At 41.0% G+C, this 20,681-nt stretch overlaps 1 protein-coding gene across 1 annotated transcript in view; it reads left to right on the forward strand.

Annotated features, from left to right (window-relative positions):
• Window positions 1-20,681, forward strand: part of CUNH12orf42 (chromosome unknown C12orf42 homolog) — a 100,708-nt gene that overhangs the window by 11,577 nt on the left and 68,450 nt on the right. The window contains exon 3 of the mRNA XM_051206226.1: window positions 9,624-9,692. Coding sequence (XP_051062183.1) covers window positions 9,624-9,692 — 69 coding nt within the window. The remainder of the gene's footprint in view (window positions 1-9,623; window positions 9,693-20,681) is intronic.

Consider the following 20,681-nt stretch of genomic DNA (forward strand, 5'->3'; position numbering starts at 1 on the left):
GAGGATGAACTGACCTGTGGACCATTAAGACACAAGTACAGTGTGAGGAGTGAGTGTCACATTTAAGGGACTATCATGACGGCGTCACCCACAGCCCCACCTCTTACCAAATTTTGCTAGACGAAGGCATTGTGCTTGCCTAGAAAATCAGACACTAATATTTTTGGTTAACCCCACACTGGAAAAGCTGTGTGCTTCTGGGAGACGCTAGAAGTGGGAGTTGCTGGTAAAAGAGGCTCTCCAGTGGCTCATTCTCTTTTGGGGCACATTTGTGGAAAAGGTGACTCTGTATGAAGGTTTGGTTATGCCATAGAGTACAGTTTCAAAGAGTTGACCAAAATCTGTTAAAAAGAAAGGACATTTTTTTTCCTCCTAAACATGAATACTTCATCTTAAAGTTTGAGCAAATTATTTTCCTTCACATAGTCATTTTTTACTAACCCCACTTTTGATCTCCACGAAGTCTGTTTTATATCTAGGAGGCTGTATCATTTTTTTTCAAACAAAGTAGAATGGTTATTGCTATCTTTGTGACTACAGCATCATGGTGCCCTGGGCTCTACTAGTTACTAGCCATGTTCTTCTCCCTTGGAGAATTGAATAGAGTGTTTGGCATGCTGCTGTAGAGTCAGGCTCATGCAAGAATTATTTAATTCTATTACATTTCATAGGTGGCATTAATTGACCTTTATTATTTCCCACTAGTATTTGTTGTATATTTGAGTTTAATTTTTGGGCGATATTGCATTTTACTCCTACTTAAGTAGTTTATTTCTAAATCACAACATTAATGATAATATTTACACATACTCATGCCACTGTGAGTTTTGCTTACCATGTTTATCATCTGCTACCTACTCCAAAGACTGTGATTAGATATGTTAACATGTATAAAATCCTTGGTGCAGCTTGGGGATTTTTATAAATGGCTGCTTTTGTTATTCTATCCTATGGGTCATGGGGCTGGTAAAGGAGGAAGAGAAAAATGTAGTTTATTGGATTCTTGAGTTTAGTCTATTTTTTCCATAAACAATGTGTGCCCCCTGTGTCAAGGAGAGCCAAACCGGCTCTAGACCCAAATGTACTCTCTGAAATGTGGGCTTATGTAGTCTGGGCTGGTTTTGAACTCACAGTGTAGCCAAGGATGATCCTCTTGAATTTCTGATTCTCACGTCTCTGTCTTCAAGTACTGGGAGTCCAGGCTGCCCCTTCCTCCTGCTTTATTCAGTGCTGGGTCTAACACAGGCTTCCTGCATGCTTATCCTTCGTAAGTTCTCCACCAACTGAGCTATGTCCTCATCCAAAGTTGTCTTCGGTAGGGAGGATTTGTCCCTCATTTGCCAGACAAACACATGCATGTATTTGCATCTCAGAACCATTATTTGGTCATTGTTATTTGGCTGAATTAAAATATACTTAGCATTCAAATGAGTGAAATTAAATCAAAGTGGTCTCGGTGGTCAAAGTTTTCTCACTTTGATTTTGAATGATAAGATTTTACTTATGCTCACTCAAAGTTTAAAAATTTGGACTTAGTTAAAATGTTAGGCTGCAGAACGAGTTCTAGAACATGTGCTTTATCTTGGGGTGTCAGATGGTGTTTTGTTGCCTTGGTAACAAGTCCAGATGTGCTGTATACCTGAGTGTAAATGTAGTCTACTTAATTAGGCCCACCAAACTCAGCACAGTAATTAGTGCTTGTTGCACTGAGCTCCCAGTCAGTGAACAGCAGGGCCTGTGTCAAGTGTAGTAGTAGTAATAGTTCAGTACATGTAGGATATGGAATGTGTTGGTAAGTTACTCCCTTCTCCCAATGTCTGTGTCTGTGATCTCTCCCTCCCTCCCTCCGTCCCCCCCTCCCCCTCTCTCTCTCTGTGTGTATGTGTGTGTGCACTTGTTATAACTTGTTTAGACTGTTATAATAAAATTATTGAACTGGGTAATGTATAAACAATAGAACTTCATTGCCCACGGTCCTGGATGTTTTGAAGTTCAAGGTCAGGGCGCTACTGTTCATACTTTATTGCTGTGTCCTTCTGTGATAGAAGGAACAAAAATTCCCCCTTAGTACTTTTTTTTTTTAATGAGGTCTTTAATCGCATCAAGAGGTCAAGCCATTTTCTGAAGGCCCCAACTTTTGATACCAACACTTTGGCATTATGAATTTCAATGTATGTATTTAAGAAGGACAGAAGCCACTTAGATTATGTCAGATTATGGCAATGGCTGTCCATATCAATTTTTATTTTTGGTTACTAACTTTGTATGTTAATGTATTTAACATATAGTATTTAATGATATCATATCATATGGCGCAAAGGGTACTGTTGTGGGAAGGATCCGTTGTTATAGTTTAGCATAATAAAAAGGTAATAAATCCTTTTGTTTATTATTTATCTTAAAGGTTTTGCATATTAAGAAGATTAAACAGGGGCATGAAAGAGGCCTTGGCAGTTAAGAGTACTGACTACTCTTGCAGACAGTACAAGTTTGTTTCTCAGAACTCAGGTCAAGCAGTTCACAACTGCCTGGAACTCCAGTGCCAGGGTGACGGATGCCTCTGCCCTCTGGGCATGTGGGCATACTCTCTCTCTCTCTCTCTCTCACACACACACACACACACACACACACAAATATCAAAAAACATTTTTAAAGCATTAAATATACCCCTATTAGTATAATATTATTAACAAAAGACATAGACTATTATTTTAGATATGTAGCAAATGATCTAACTGTATAAAATAGATAAAGATGGCAATTCAATCTGTACATGTGCTGTGTGCTTTCATATGGATGGGAGAAGGGAAAGAACTCAAATATGGTCTTTGTGGGTTTTTTAAAGTTAGTCAAATTCCATAGTCAAAATGATTGGACTGGGCTTGGAGGTACTCTGGGTACAGAGCTTGGTCTGAACCCCCCATTTAGTAGCTGAGTGGTCTTCAACCTTCAGTTCATCTAGTCACGTAGCCGTCCGTCAGGTCCGTTTTCTTTTCCGACTTGAGACCACAGTTCCTTTTCTACAGGGTGGTTGAGATGAGCTTAGTAACTACTGATCCTGCTTACTCCTCCCCTTTGTTTGTTTTTCAAGACGACGGATGTACATAAATGTACAGTCTTATAGTTCGCTCCTACGTTTCTCATCCGGAAGGGCAGAGGCCAGCTGAGTTCAACCTAGACAAGAATTGTAGTCTCAGTTGTCTCCTGGTCCTGCCCACTCTGTAGTCCTTCTGTTTTTGCTGGAACCAGGATACAGTTTTCAGGGTCCCTCTTGCAACTCTTTTCAAAGCTCTGGCTACAAGAAAAGAAGGTACATGCGGTGTACCCCATCCACTCTGGGACTTGCTTGTGGTGGTGAAAACATGCCAGGCAGCTTGATGCTCTTTCACGTGAAACTTGGATTTCCAGGCAGTGGCTGCTTGTTGACTTGAGCAGATGTTCAAGTTAAAGGCAACTCAACCATCTGATCTACACGGGAAAAGTCAGTTTCACAGAGCCGCAGACATCTTAAGTCAGAGATGATGGCACACACGTATCTTTTCACATGAATAGGGGGCTCGAGAGTATTACTTGAGTTCCTAAATTGACTTCGGAGCCTGCGTCAAAATTTGAGGCACTTGATCTCAACCTGAATCACTTTAGTTCGATTTTCCATGTTTGCTTCCGAAGACTGTATCTTTGGAAATAGATGGCCCTAGGAAATGGCAAGTTTAAAGTATTGGTGCAAGTCCTAACTACAGATTGGATGCGGTAAGGTAGAAATGTGATCAGGGGGTCAAACCTCAGCTGGGGCCCTGAATTACATGATCTGGAAGACGTAGTTTGGATCCTAGACCCTTAGGCTCATTTTAATTATATCACTTAACAATATAATTTTCTAAACGTGAAATACCTTAGGAAGTAAATGTCAGGCCTGGAGCTCACTGGTAATTGGACATTTAAGGCTTCAAATAACATTCAATTTAATTAACTTATGTTTAGTTTCCGTGAAGCACATTTAGAACCCTGGATATGTTCATAAGTGCTCAGTATAAGGTGGCAATTATAAAATTTAGAGAAGAACCATAAATATTTAAGATTTTTAAAAGTTAAACAGCTGATAAATGCATAGCCAGACTCCAAGATTACTTTCTGGTAAAAAAAAAAAAATCATATTCATGCATACTGGTCTCTTTAAAACCATTTATGGGAAGCTGAACTTTGAAATTAATTCCTGAATATGAAATTTCAGAGGCACACATCTGTCCATTTTGAGCACAATGAATGTTTTGTGTGTGTGTGTGTGTGTGTGTGTGTGTGTGTGTGTGTGTGTGTTGGGTATGGACGTGATGCTTTCACTGAGCTTTGAAAGTCACAGTAAGCGTCTCTTGTGACCCATCTTCCCCCTTGCAGGGCTCTAAATCTAACTTCTGCCACACTATTGTTCGGAAAAAAGTGTCCATATTGTGCCGATTGCTATTAAATTAAAGCAGAAAGGGAGACACACACACGTGGAAACCCATCTTGCCAGCAGGGATACCACAATCTTTTCTTTTGCATTTTGGGAGGGTCAGAAAGTCATGACAGGCATCTGACCCCTGATAACCTCTTTGATGCTTCTGTGTGCAGGGTTTTTTTTTTTTTTTTTTTTTTTTTTTTTTTTGTGTGTGTGTGGGGGGGTGAACTTAATTAAATACAATTGAATTTCCCTGCTAACATGACCAGTGAAAGGGTGTCTTTGAGATGGCTGTGTGTTTGCTGGTGAGGAACAAACAAAGATGCTTCTTTTGTTCCTCAAAGAAAAGTTAGCATACGTTAGTTAAGGATTTGTGATTTCTTTTGACGACTCTGGCTGGTTCCTGGAAATTCAATGATTCTTCTGAGATGGAAACCACATGAGGAGGCAGAATGTGTGATCCACTCTACCAGCCCCTCAGTGTCCTGCAAAGGCTCTGTTTTGTGTGCCTGCTGCATCTAGCCACACCGGAAAAGTGATCATCACTGACTTACAATGGAGTTGCTGGTGTTTGGCTGCACATAAATATTTGTTCATTTCTTGCATTTTTCTAGCAGCCAAAGGCTTTGTAGAGGCTTGCTAGTGCTGTTTGATAGAGAACTATTTAAACAGTTGGTAACAAAGAATATTCAACTGTTGCTTCTGCATAGTTGGTCATGGGTATCCAAAGTTGAATAAGCATCCCGTCTCCTGGTGATGCTTTAGTTAAAAAAAAAAAAGTTATAAAATGTTATTTTGATAGAATTTCTTTTGGTGTCTTGGGCTTCTGGAATCAGTGGCTGACAATTAACAACCGAGGAATGAATTTATAATCACGTCACACACACAAAAAGTAAAGGATTTTGTTCAACTTGGAGCCTATAAGTTTATCTAGAGGGAGTCAGGTTTACTTCTGCTGAGACTCAGAATCATTTAACCTAGATGACTTTGTTCTCCTCAAAGAGAGGATTAGATCTTGGAACTGGCACTTTTGGATTTAAAGTTGACCATTGTATGTGTTAAGCCTCCCTCCTCACCTCTACAACCCCCTATCTCTCTTTCTACAATTTTCTAGGTATCTCTAGAATAAAGTCAATACTTGACCCCATTGCCCTGTCTGGCTTCTGTCTTATCTCTTGCTCATTCAAAGTGGGGCTCCCAAAAGTAGCGTGGACTGCGCACAGCTCACATTTCCACTTCCCGATCATTCTGGAATGTACTTTTGACTCTCACTATTACACTCCATGGCTGAAGTCAGTGACAGTCAACCACTGTGTGAGGTTGGAAGGTTTTGATCTACATCAATGACATTTATGGACAAAACCTAATCTTGTCAGCAGGCTCTGTCCGCCAAAAGAGGGTGCCATGTTTTTCCTTTTAAAGTTCATTAAAGCTCCGTAGGGCTAGCTGTGGTCTTGTCAGTGCTTTCCATGGCTCAGTGTCCCTGTCTTGTTTGACTGTACTTTCAAAAGGCGAGGTCTTTCAAAGGTAGATACTTTAAAGAATAACTGAGAATAAAATTATGGTTATTTAAAAGGTTCAAACAGTTGTTGCTAACAAGAAGTTTGCCCACGGCTGATAAAATATTAGATTGCTATGTGACTGGATTCAATTATTTTTCTGTGTACTCAGGTATTCAGAGTACTAGTTGAAGGAAGGGGAAAAGTAGAGTGGGATGTTTGGACATGAAGTATCGGTCTTTTCCGTTTTCACAGGCTATCTCATGCCTCATGGTCTAGATCTCCTGAAGCACGCACTTATCAAGATGCCAGGGCACCATCTTGCATAACAAGGTCTTGCAAATAAGCAGACTCACCTTGAATCCCAACTGCTCAATAATGAGATTGCCTAGGGATATAGTGAAATTGGTTAGATTTCAGGTTTCTCATCTCCAAGATAAATCTTGATAAAAACAGCAGGCGGCAAGTAGTACCTTGGTTAATGGAGCCGTGGCAGGGATAAAACTATCCTTGTCACTATCAGCAGCCAACACCTGGTCAGACCACTCTCCCATCAAGACTTCCTGTCCCTGCTTCCTGACATCACCATTTCACTTCATCTTTTGCCTCGAGATCTGATATCTCTGCTTCTGAATTTGGCTTAAGGACATTTGGCTCTTGACAGACATATCCTTCAAGAAGTGGCCCTTGATACTCATTCATGTTTCTGCTTTGTGTGGCAGAGGAGTACCTCCTGTGCTGCACTCACTCTCAGTCAGGGTCTTGATCTGCTGGGCTTGGACCTCTTGGGGCATACCATAGAGGGTGTGCTGAACACACTGGAGTGTGAGTCAATAATTTTCCCAATTGCAATAACCAGACAATCGGAAACATGTTGGGCATAGTTATAACAACCGGAAAGCCACTACATTGTGGCTAGATCATGTCTTTATATTTCATTGTTAATGAACATTGCTTAATTCCTGGTCCACTATGCTTTCCAGGACTCTATTTCCAAGGCTTCAATTAGCCTTAGTCTTAATCTCTTTATTTATTGTTTTTGAGATAGGTCTTGCTAAATAACCCGCAGCTGACTTCTTGGTGGCTACCTATGCAGCACAGGTTATTCTTGGCAATCCTCCTCCCTCAGCCTCCAAAGTGTTGGGATTATAAGGCCCGTTCAACCATTCCTGGCCTCTTTAAGACAATAAATACTGTAAAGATAGAGATTCAGCAATATGTTCTACAGGAACCATAACATCAGGAAACTTGATACAAAAGCAGGATCTTGGTCCCACACTAGACCCCCTAAGCTGGCCTGCACATTTTTAATCAGTGAGCCCCAGGTGACTTGACTGCTGGACGTTAAAATGTAAGAATCATCCATCAGTAATGGCTGCGTCAACAGCAGATTCTCTGAATTTTCTGACATATGAACACGTTTAGCCATAAAGACTCAGGAAAAGCTCAGGATTACTGCAGAGGGAAAGAAATGATGTGATGGTTCACTGATGGGTGTTATCTCAGTCAGGAAGCAATTTGCTGACCAAGGAAACTTCAAATGAAACACTCCCTATTAGGTCAACTAAGTGGGCAGTCTAGGGTCTATAAAAGGAGGTTCAATTAAGTGAGTTAATTAATGTGTTTTGAGCTTAATATCTTGATGTTATGTCTAGAAACAAATGACATTTTTTTCTCTCATAATCAGACTACACCTTTTAAAAGAAATAGCAGGCGCATCTTTTTATTTGGTGCAGTTCAATGACCTAACCAGGGATTTCAAAAGCTATCTCCTGGTTTCCGTTTTCTGTTCCAATCCCAGGGGCAGAGCAAGTATTTGCTTTTAGCATTGTTGATACCCAAGCACTTCGCAAATGTTTCCACAAGGCCAGCTGCTTTTTGTGGCCTTCTGGGAACTTTCTTTCAGTCACTAACCCTCAAGTAAGTGCAAACCTTTATGTGTGAAGACATCTGACACACCCCATCTTTAGAGTAACAGTGGTACCAAGAAATCTCCATGTCAGAACAGTGCACTAAGGGTCTTGTCCACCTCAGGTAAAGGTTACCTAGTTGGAAAACCTCAGATGCATGAACATACATGATTGGAGTGAGTACAGAGCAGAGGTCTCACTGAGGAGGGTACTGAGATGCATGTTGGACTTGGATCTGACTTCATCTGATCTTCCTCCCTCCCTCCCTCCCTCCCCTCCCACCCTCTCTCTCTCTCTCTCTCTTTCTTTCTTTCCCTGTCAATCCTAGTTCCCGAACCCTCCTGTCCTCCCCTGTTCTCCCACCAACCCTCATCCAATCCCCTTTCTGCTTCCAAGAGAACAGACTTCCATGGGGAGTCTTCAAAGTCTGTCCTATCATTTGGAGCAGGGCCTAGGCCCTCCCCCATGTGTCTAGGCTGAGGAAGTATCCCTCTTTGTGGAATGGACTCCCAAAGTCCATTCATGGTCTTTAAACAGGTACCCTCCTTCTTGCACAGATGAGGTGGTTTCCAGGTTTTCCAAAACAGACTTCTGGGGTCTGAAGGCTGCATATGTACCCTGTTGACTCAAGAGACTTGAATAGTCAGGCCAGCCCAGGCGTGGGAAAGCTGCACTGGCCCTTCACTATGTTGGATGATCTGAATTAACCCCTTCACTTAGCATGCACATGGTGGTAGTTGAGGATTTCTTCCTGTTTCTCTCATGTGCTCTTCAGTCCTGTTTGTTGTATGTCTGTCATGCGCATACTTGACACCAGGGCTACCATGTAAAAGATGTGTTTGCTTGACTTCATCAGCTCTATATTCATAACCCTCTTTCAGGGCTCTTGGAAATACTCCCCCATATATTTCCTCTAGACTCTGGAGTTTTATTATTTTTCTGCCCCTTTAAACCTAACCTTTTACTTCTCACACCCTTCAGTCTTAGTTTGGATCTCAGGATATCTCCTTGATTATTGCTGAGTAGGAAGACTTCTGTTTCCCTAGTCCACATGGTCTACCACCATTGAATCTGCACACTCTGCTCCTCAAGGTATCAGGTTTGAGTTTAGCAAATGCTGGGTGAAGGGCTCTGAACACAGTGACTAACCTAAATGAAAAACATCAAATTGAAACAAGAAGTTAGAAAGCCAATCCTGATAGAATCTTATTAAGGTCTGACATTTTATGGAAAATGTCAAGGTTCTCTCCTATCATGAGGTCCTCAGGTTACCTTCTCTGCATGCTCTGAGCAATCATATTATACGTATTGCACATTTGTCTCAAGCCAAGTTTCACTCCTGTTAATTCTGCATAACATACAATTCCAAATTAATGCTTCTATGAAGGAGTATTTATTTATTAATGTCCTTGGGTATGTGGGTGATATATGCCAAAAACATATAACAAAGGGTGTACCAATTTAATTCTATTTCCTTTCATTAAATCTCAAGAGCCATTTCCTCCTTTATGTCACACCAGCACTACAATTTCAAAGTCATTCATGAGGATTTTTAAAACTTCCTGCATGTGGCTTCATCTGGACTCTTAACGGTGGCAACTGCATTTGGAATGTGCTGCGGTTCCCATGGTAACAGGGCTAGTGTTCTGTGTATTATCAGGTACCCACAGTAGAAAGGGCCATTCTTAGAATAAATCGGCTCCTGAGCTGCCTAAAACTCATCTCTCGGTGATGAAATGGAGTCTGAAGTGACACCGTTCCTTGTTCCTTGTCTTCCAGAAGTCGTTTTGCTATATTCCCATTGTGAGCAGTGTGACCCTGTGGGACAGAGGCGCATCTCATACAAACGTGAGTAAGCAGAGTCCTGTTGCCTAGGGCCACACCTGTGCTGTCCTTTACATCATCCGCAATGTCCTCTATGTCACCTACACTGTCCTCTCTGTGTCCCACAGCTCAAGACCTGGCATTTACTCCTTCATGCTTATTTTGGAAATTGTAACTGTAAATCGTTTGTGTTTTAAATCCCCAAATAAGAAGGACATTTAAACGATATTTCCTATAGAAACTCGAGTCTACGTCTGAGAATCATGTGAGCTCTTTGTTCTTTAAGCACGTGGATATGTACATAAAGGAAAGATTCAATTGGCAAGGCTAGAAACATGTGCTAGATGGCTTTTCAGTGCCTGTATGTGTCACAATTTAAGGAGTCCTGTAAGGAGTAAGGTTTTTCCTCCCGCCGCTGGTCTGTCCCGCCGCCGCGCCAGCCCCAATTAACATACAGAGACTCTGTACTTGATATAATGCTATTGGCCAGGTACTAGTTTCTTATCGGCTAGCTCCGCTTTATTATTAACACATTTCTATGTATATCTACGTGGTCTTACCAGCGAGAGGTGGCTGGCGGTTCTACCTTCTCCAGACTCTCCATCTTGGCTCCTCCTTCCTCCTTCCTCTTTCCTCCTCATCCCCTAGTCCCTCCTATCTTGCTCTCCTATTGGCCAACAGTGCTTTATTCATTAAACCAGTATGATAAACATATTTACAGAATCGCATCTCCCATCAGAGTCTAGCATGATAATTTTGTCTTACAATAGTTGGTGCAAAGAATAACTGGTTTTATACAGTAAAGTTGAACACTGAAAAATTTCAGCGCCGTGTGGCCTCTTAGCAGACTGCTTTTACTCCTTTGTCACTCATGGAAGGCCGGAGTGGAGGCCTATCTCTCTGATGTGAACCTGTGACTCTCTGTGTGACTGTAGTGTGGGCACAGAGATGGTTACATGGCCAGCATGCCAGTCCATTGTCATGCAGCCATGGTTGCCTTCCAGACTTATCCATACCTGAGCTCTGTTTACAAAAGCAGGGTGAGAAGAGACAGGACATCTGGACTTAAATACACGTTGTGAGAGTACTCCTTGTCTCCATGTCCTTCCTATTTGCCACAAGGGGAAATGTAAAGTCTGCTAAAGAGGGCTCCAGAGTGCAGAGACACTGATGCTTTCACTAGGTCTCAAGCAGATGAAGGGTGTTGGGGGGGTGGGTTCTAAGACAGTTTTACCTTTTAGTCGTCCCTTTCCAAAATTCAGTATTTTCAGGCTAGTCAGGGCTCCATGGTAGGACCCTGTCTCAAACAAACAAACAAACCAACCAACAAACAAGCAAACAACACACCTAACAATAACCAACCAACCAACCAACAGGACAAATAAAAACTTGGAAAGAAGAAAAAAAAATCAACAAAAACTCTATCACAGTTTGTGAGTGGGTTCCAGTTGGTGCTTACTCAAAAGTTGGTTGCAGTGACTGGAAATAGAATCCTAGTAGCAATCAGAGGTGTAAACTCATGGTCTAAGATTGAAGGAGGCCAGCGTAGAGAAGATGAAAACATGGCCTACTTAAAGCACACAAACAAAACTGTGACCTGATTTTAGGCCGATTCTTCCTGCCCTGAATTAGAGGCTGCGTCTAAATAAGGCACCTGCAGTTTATGGTTTCAGTAGGTGATTTTCCATTTGGACTTCAAGGCATTGGCCTCCCGAGAACCCATTCGGCTAATGGATTCTATGACTCACAGTAGGGTTTTGTAGGGAAGGGAAGGGACATTAATAGAGTCCCCTTATTGAGGCCATTCCATCAGTGTGCCAAGACCTTCTTAAAGGCAGGTCACAAGTCCCTGGACTTGCAGAGATGTGCTCTGCATGGCATTGCCTGTAGTGACACAGTGACACAAAAGCTCTAAAGGCTACTGCAGCTGGCTCTCGGACACCCCTCAAACTCTGAATTTCAGCAAGGCATGGTGGGCTAGCAACGTCCTGTCTGAGCCCTAGGTCTTGGTGTTTCCTGGGTTATCAATTGGATGGGCCCATCCCTTCGATTTGCTCTTTCTTCTGCCCTCTCTGTGTTTGTGTGGCTTTGTGCTTTGAAGGAATTGCAGAGACAGTAGTAAAAATGTTAAGACGTTTCTCTTTAAAACACTTCTATGTTGTCATAGTTCATAGCTACATCATATGCTAACTATTGTATACTTTATTTCCTGTTATATATCATATCTGGGGTATTCTGTGTTGTATGTCAAATACTGTATAGCATATTGCATTTATTAAACCACATATCATATATGGGGCACTACCCTGGATTTCACATCAGAGTCCCTCTAGGTGGCCAGCATCTGACTGTGGGTGCATCACATGCTTTTATATTGTGTTCACTGAGTGCCAACAGATGGTCAGATGACTGTTGTAAAAGTACCAGTAAACACAAAGAAAATTTTGACTTTTAGGAAATTTGCGTCCAAAGCCAGGACAGATATTAACACATCTTTCAATTAAAATTCAAAAATTTCTGTTGCTCCCACAGAGTCTTCCAAGAGTCTGCCATACTCAGTAACTATGACTGAGTTTTATTGATCTATCAAATGCCAGAAACTATTATGGAGACAAGGAGAGAAATATGTATATCATCCTTTGAAGCTAGTAATACTTAAAAAGGAAACAAATTATAGATCATTATAACCTATTAAATATATTAAATGGAGTGCTAGCAAATTACAGCTCAGCATTCTACAAAATAAAAATGCATCATAATTAATTAGGATTAATTCTAATGATGCAGAACAGTTTAATATAAAAAAGAAATGTATAAAATACATATTAATGAACCAAATCAACAAAAATAATTCCCATTCCTATGGACATCTAACATTAATTCATGGGAGGAAAACTGAAACTGTTTAGAAATATGAGGCTAGAGGAGAACTCTATTATATAAATTTTTTTGTACAATATATTTTCATCATAATTTCCTCCTTCCCCCAACTCCAACAACAACAACAGCAACTCCTCCTACGACAACTACAACTTCAAAAACAAAAAACTATGGAGTCCATTTTGTGTTGGCCAATTACTCGTAGACATGCAACCTTATCTGGATTGTGGTTGAAATACCCAGTGACATACCATCGGAGAAAATATCCCTTTCCAGCATGTGTCAGTTGCAGATAGCTTCTGGTTATGGGCTATGGATTATCGTGTCCACTTCCCCTTCCAGGTGCTGGGATGTAGTCTGGTTGAACCTGTGCAAGGTCTTGTGCAAGCTGTCACAGTCCGGTTGAGTTCATATGTGAATCAACCCTGCTTTGTCTTTCCTCTTTCCTTGAGTCATCCACCACCTCTGGGTCTTACAAAGGTGTAGAGAAACAGGAACTTCACACACCGAAGAAACACTTTGGAGAATATTTGACAATCTAACACAATTGCAGGTGTGAACAGCTGTAGCTCAACAGTCTTCACCAGCATATGAAACCAGAGCTGGTAAGACACATGAGAGCTGACTTTTGGAGGCATGAGTTCTGTAATGAACGGGACACTAAAAAAAAAAGACACTCATGTCCACCAACAGGGGAATGTCTGACTTCATTTTGGCCTATTTAAACGATGGAATATTACAGCTGGTTTAAAGGGGAAGCTACACACAACATCAAGGATAATCTGAACGACTTAAGGAAGAATGAATCAAGTCAGAGAATCATGTGTGTGTTGTTGAATGGAGGGGATACGTTTATATACTTCAGCATTTTCTTCCTAGTCTTAAACTATCTGGGACATAGGCAAAGCAAACAGATGGTGGTAAAAATACATTCTGGGTCAAAGCTGGATTGGAGGATTTAGTGATGTTTCTAAAAACATGAAAACATCATATTCTGTTTAGAGACACTGACAGGGTTCATTTTCACTAACAATTAATTTTGTCATGGCTTCAGAGCTGGTCCTTGCTCTTCTCTTGGTCTCCATGATTTTATTCAGCCTTCCAAGCACACTTTCTTCTTGGAACTTACTTGTCCTGTCTACCTGGAATGTTTGAAGTTTTTCTCAGGTGTTACCCCCCAATTGTTGAGGACCAGTAGACCTGGTCTAAGGGACATCCAGGGGTGAAATGCGTCTAAGCAACTCCTTTGAGAATGACTCATCAGCCAGTGTGCGTCAAATGATTAGAACAGTGGTATTTAAATCTTAATTGCAAATACCTTGTAGTGATTTAAAAAAATGAGTGTCCATATTCAATCTGCTTATGTTTATGTATTACTACACTTAGTATGACATTATAAACTATATTATTATGTGCTTATAAATTATAAATATATCATGAACTACAGTAGCTCACTTATGTAAATAAGTGAATGAAGGCAGAAGTGGACATACTCCGTCATATCTATCCATGATGTTTTCATAATTTCTTTGGGGGTGCTGTGGGTCTAATCCGGGGTCTCATGCTTGCTGGCCAGGCATTCTACCACTGATTTTATAGAAATTTTGACTAAAAGGAGTGATTGAGTGTGTGTAAACCAAACACATGTGGCAACGCTGTAAAGATGCTAGTTTATATGCTACTAGAAACTAAATAAATTCGAAAAAGATTCTGTAATCTTAAGAAAGAAGAAATGCAGAGTTAGAGACATGGTCCAGTGGTTGAGAGCACTTAGTGCTCTTGCAAAGGACATGGGTTCAGTTCCCAGCACCCACATTTTAGTTCCCACTCTCTATAAGTCCAGCTTCAGAGGACTGAATACCCTCTTCCTCCTTCCACAGGCGCCCACCTACAAGATGCACCAACATGCATGCAGGCAAGCACACACAAATAAATTTTAAAAATGTTCCACGTGAGGGTCAGCATTAAGAGTGAATGTGAAGTCATAATTTCACTTGTCCATTTTAGTGAACTCGAAATATCGTAGCAAATTTCTCAAAAACCGGACATCACCACCCCTCTACCCTGTCAAGTGGCAGATAAAGTGTGCTGTATAGAAGAAAGGAGTCAACCTAGCTCTTTTCCTCAACCGATTAATTCAACAAGTATTTGTTCAGTATCTCTATGTGCCTGACTATAAACTCCATGAGAGCGGAGTCAAGCGCACCTCACTTAAGTGATGTATCCCAGGCTCCAGCGGGAAGTCTGGCTCACTTGGCACTAACTTAGTAAGTACACGAGTGAGCTGGGCACTTTCCACATGATGGAGATGCTCTGAAGAGCCCCGGCCACTGCTTTTCCATCACCCAGTAGTCTCGCTTCTGGGAAGAACTTGCTTTGATCTGGAAGCTTCTACATCTTCACTGTAGCTTCAGATATGCTTTCTCTTGCTCCCCAGCCTTGGCTTCCACACTGGATGGGACCTACTCTGTCACACTGTGGAACCAGCCTTTGGTTGTTGGTCCCTGCGGGGGCCTGGTTACAGGAAGCTGGGGGCAGGGTGCTCTCTATCTGTACCTCTTAGGGCGCTGCACTAGGCTCCAGGGTTTGCCGGAAACTTTACCAGCAGCAAAGCGGGAGGAATATCAGTATTTATGGAAAAACATGTCTTCTGCAGTGTGTTTCCAAATGACTTCACGTGTCAAATGGTCGCCCAGTGTAAGATCAACATGAAATACATATTTAAAACCGTGAGACCTTCAAGACTAGTAGACAAGCTGTGTGATATCAAGGGGAAGGTTCAGGCGAAGGCTAGCAGATCAAATGTCATGCGTAAACAATGTGGGGGCCCGAGGGAGGTCCTGCTAGTGACTTCCCTGATCTCTGTGTAGAGTGTAGAGTAGAGATGAGAAGTGTTGCTTCCTTGAAGAGGAACCACAGACATGGAGCTCAGGATAAACACCATTGCTTTTGGTTTCTAGCAAGTGTGTATTGTTAAAGCTTAAATAAATCTGTATGTGTTTCATTCCTATGATGAGTGAGTTTTTATTACGTAGATTTTGTACCAGACATTGCCTTAGGTATATGGCAATGGATTCTGATGTCATGAAGCTTTCATTCCAATATTGAAAGTGGACAATAAACAGATAACTAAGATCAATAAGTAGTATAGAAGAAAAGGCTGATAAAAGAATAAGGACATTCACTACTGTTGACAATTTATTAAGTAGGGTTCCCACTTTAAACAAGGGTCTATGGAAGTGACTTAGATGGTATTTGCTACATATAAGCTTGAAAGTCTGAGTTCAGATCTCTAGCACCGACATAAAAAATTGGGTGCAGTCATGCATACCCATAATCCCACTTCCGGGAAGGCAGCGGCAGGAGGGCTCCTGGGCTTGTGGACCATCCATCGTAGCAGCATTAGCGAGCTATGGGATCAGCGTGAGACTTACGGTAGAGAGTGATTGAGGAAGACACGTGATGTTCGTACGCACATACGCAGGCACGCACGCACAGACGCACGTACACAGGCACGCATGCGTGAGCAAATACAGCCCATACACACACTGAACAAAATACATTAGGCACTTCACGGTATTATTGGGAGGGCTAGGAAATCAGAGCTAGGGGTGGGATTTTCAGAGGAATGCTCCAGCAACAATGATGTGATACCTCCTTCACCTGCCGTTACCTCCACCATGGGATACCACAGCTTGTGCTCCTACCGCATGCTGCCGGGTACTCAGATTTGCAGTTTCTGCTACTGTACAGCTGGCAAGAATGTGCAAAGAGCTTCCGAAGGGTGTCCATGTGTTACTGATTCATAAGTCTGTCTGCTAATGCCTATGTCTGGGAATTGGCCATAGACAGTCACAGCACAGATGTTATTCAAAGTTCAGAGTTAAAGCTAGCACACAAATATAACACAGTTGTAGGGTTTACAACAAACACACAAAGAGTCAGTTGTATTTGTATCCTCCATCAATGAGCAACCCGAACAGGAATAAAATAATGCCACTTTAATCCTTTTACACGAAAGTAGTAAATTATGAATAAATTTAGCTAAGGATATGAAATACTTGAACATTGGAAGGTATCTATTAATGCCTCTACTGAACTATCCTAAACAAATGGGGAGACTTTCTAAAATGGCCTGAAAATTCAATGCATATCTATCAAAGTCCCTGCGGAGAACCTTAGAATTCACATAAATTTCAAGAGGTACCCAAATGTCAAAACAATCTTGAAAACAAAAAGGCACATTTAGAAACCTGAAAGCATCTCATGAAACTTTGATTTCAGACTGAATACAAAGGCTTGAAAATCAAAATGGCGTGGGACTAGTATATGAGCAGAAAGAGACTGAGGCATAGGTTAGAAGACCCAGACATAAACACATGTGGCCAATGGATTTTCAGAAGGGGTGGCAAGATGACTCAGCAGGGGAAAGGGCGGTTTTTTAAATGAATTGTTCTAGGTAAACTGGGTATCTACCTGTAATAAAATGAAAGTGTATACTTACTTTCATCACATACAAAAATCTACTCAAAAGATTCAAACATAACAGTTCAAACTATGAAAATTTAAGGGAGCTATCCTTTGGGTCATGTTAGCCCTCATCATCACAGACTGTTCTACGGTAAGTTGGTGTCTGGTGATCAAAGATTGTTATTACAGATGACTTTAGGAAGAATTTTCTTGGCAGATGACTTGGAGTACTTACCCAAATCTAGCAGCTTCCTTTACTTATGTGGCCATGATGCAGATCAGACAATTTTAGGGTTTATAGAGCTGGGAGAGGAGGAGCCAGAGGAGAGGAGCCAGACATGATCTGGAGTCCAGGTCAGACATATTCAAAGGCCAATTCTGTCCCATAGTAGAATTTTATATTGAGTTCTTCCTTGCATTCCAGGCTACTGAGAAATGGTACACTGAGGTCACTGGAACCTGTGTTCTGGTGGCCTTGGCTCTCAAGGGTGGAAGCTGAATAACTCCTTGAGAACATTGATTATGAAGACAAACTCAGAGAATAGACAGCTTGAGTTCAAGTCTCATTTGGTTTCTTCCTGGTTAACTTTGGGAGAGAGTGTCTGCAAAACCATGTAATGGAATCACCAGTTTCCTAAGGGGCAGTGTGGGGCCCCAGTCCACCCATGTGCTATATGTGTTAGAGGCTGTCATTCGTTCTCATTTCATTGATACCCTCTTTGTGTGGATTCTGTCTTGCGGGTTTCATTCCTTTTGACCCCAGTGACTGACACGCTGCTGTCTTTTGTTGTTTGTTTGCTTGGGAAGTAGATGAGTTGGTTCTTCTGAGATTCTCTCTAAATCATCAAATGCTGGTTTTTAGTAGTGTGCAGATGGCCACCAAGGCAAAGCTTAGCTTTTCTCTTCAATGTACTGATTGGGGTAGAGTCTTTCTATGAAGCCCGTGTTACCTTAGAACTTGTGGCTACTCTCCTGTGTCTGCCTTCTGGGTGCTCTGATGAAAATTGTACACCGCCACACCTGCCTCCAAGTTTTTATGTTTTCTTTCAAATAAAAACAAAAAACACAGGTGAATTACACTCAGCAAAATTTCAAATTAACATTTTATTAAAAAAAGATTTTAATCTTATTAGGCAAGCGATAGAACTTCGGTAAACATTGATCATTCTTGTAAAACCAGGCAATAATTCTCTAAAAGAAGAGATGATGCAGGACAATTTGTTATAACAATTTAAAAGCTTTATTGCACATTAGATGGATGGATGAGTGTGTTCTACCTGAGTAGCTTTCATATGCTGCAAATGGGTTATTTATAACACAAGAATGTGTGTACCACAAGGAGGAATATCTTTGGATTGATTACTCATCATAAGTATAATTATTGTTTAACAATATTATGAAGGGCTAGTGATGAGATGCAGGTGTTTAAACACACAGAGCCAATAGATTTGACACGGCATTGAGTTCCAGGTGTATACATTTTTAAAGGCTCTATTCACCAGGGGGGACAATAAAACTCCGCACAATGGTAAGAGTGTTTGCTAAAAACATGAAGTGACTGGTTAATTTTTTTTTTCAAATGGGCTATTATATTCAGCACTAAGTGTTTCTTAACTTACTAGCCTCTATACATTATATAGTTTAGGATGAAAAAAAAAAATCAACCAGCTATGTAGATAAAGCTCACCTTCTCGAAGCTTTCAATCTATCTCCAAGGTTTGGAAGATTGAGCCAATGGCCTGCAAAGTGATGGCCTGCAGGTTCAGGTTCGATGGGCATTTTAGAGAAGATGTAGCCTGATCCCTCGTTTCCCAGAAGAACCTGAGGCTACAGTTTGTTGATTTACTCTGTGGAGCAGACTCTACAATTGAGCTTGTGGTGTCCCCTAAGTATTGTTACCAGGATCCTTTCTCCATTCCATGCTGCTTTCTGCTGAATATGGGGCTTTTATGTGTGCACATCGTCAAGAGAGTCCTGTGGTCTTGGATTTAATTGGATATAACTGTCAATCTTTCATCTCCGATTGGTTAATGCTTTCTTTACCATATGCCTGCATGTCAGTTAAAAAGTCTTTAGTTTGCCTTGAATACTCGAGTAGCCGTAGAGGAGGAGAGGGAGAAGCCCATGTCTGCTAAATGTGCTGTGCATTTCACACATATTCCCTTATATCAATTAGCAGGCTTATTTCATACCCTAGACAATGACAGGTAACACCAAGTAAGATTAAATATCTTTAAAGGGAAAAGTGTGGAAGATTTGCTACCACAGCTTAACATAGGGCCTGGCATACAAAATATTTAAATTGCATTAAGTGAAGAATGACTAAATGCTATTAGTTTCATTTTTTTGTGTTTTTTTAGGATCAGAAATTACTTCCTTTGACTATCACTTAGTATTGTAACCAAATGCTTTAACAAATACATTTGTTTATGATGACATTTAAGTTGCCCAGTGTTTAGATTGTTTATACAGTGGTTACCTTGGGTTTTAAGATCTGTTTACTTATTTTATTTGTGTGTTTGTGTCTGTCTGTCTGCCTGCCTGTCAGTCATGGGTGTGGGTGACTGTGCAGGCCAGAAGAGGGCAGTGGTTTTCTTGGAGCAGAACTTAAAGCTATTATGGATGTCCAGTGTGGATGCTAGGAACCAAATTGAGGTCCTCTGGAAGAGCAGCAAGAATTCTGAAGTGCTGAGTTATTTCTCCTGCCCTTCTTAGGTCGTTTTTCTATTTTTATGAATAGAAATGATGTACTTGTGAAATTAATTGTTGAAGTTGTTACTGGAAGTTTAAAGCAGGCAGGAGGTCTTACTATACAGCTATGGATATCACCCAAAGCCCCACTGTCCAGGTCTAGCTTTTCCCACACCACGGCTTTTAAGTACTTCTGATGATTGTCCCTGTCTGTGAAATGCTCATTTTAGCTCAAGATTTTCACAGATGCTTTACTTTAGCTCACATTGCTCGGGGGCCAAGCCTCATTATTGATAGTGATTCATTTTATTTAACGCAAATAATTTCTCAAAACTATGTTCCTCATGTTATAGGAGAGGAAAATCAAATTCCAGAGCAGTTAAGCAGAGATCCCGTTTATAGATTTAGCCAATATGTCACTTACCTTGACCATAGTTTACAGCTATACATCAGTTATGTGCCCCTTTGTTTATGATCTATCCAGCTAAAATATGTTATTAAAATGTATATATTTATATATTAATTACATTATATATATTTAAACCTATTGTATATATTCAACACATTAGTAATTATATGAAGTTGATCCAGGGAGACACAAATCAGCGTTTGTCAAGAAAACATCTGTAGCTCTCATATGTAAAGACACATGCATCAAGGTTTATTTGGTGAAGCAGTCTTCCTGATGGTGAAAAAGGTCGGAAACAACCCCCATACTTGTCAACAAGGATCTGGCTTAATGCATTCTTATGTTGTACAATCTTATATGCTTTTAATGAGTCAGAATGCTGTAACCACAGAAGCTCCTCTGTAGGCAGAAGCAAGCTGTAGCGTCAAGGTATCACAGTGTGACCCTGATGGAGTGTAGGTGTGCATACCCAGTGTTGACCTTTCGAGACCGCTCTTTGAAGAACTCGATGCCTTTGCTGCTTTGATGTGCTCGGCACACTTGCCTCTTTATTAGGCTAATCT

This window comes from Phodopus roborovskii, unplaced genomic scaffold (assembly GCF_943737965.1).
Source record: "Phodopus roborovskii unplaced genomic scaffold, PHOROB, whole genome shotgun sequence".
NCBI lineage: Eukaryota > Metazoa > Chordata > Mammalia > Rodentia > Cricetidae > Phodopus > Phodopus roborovskii.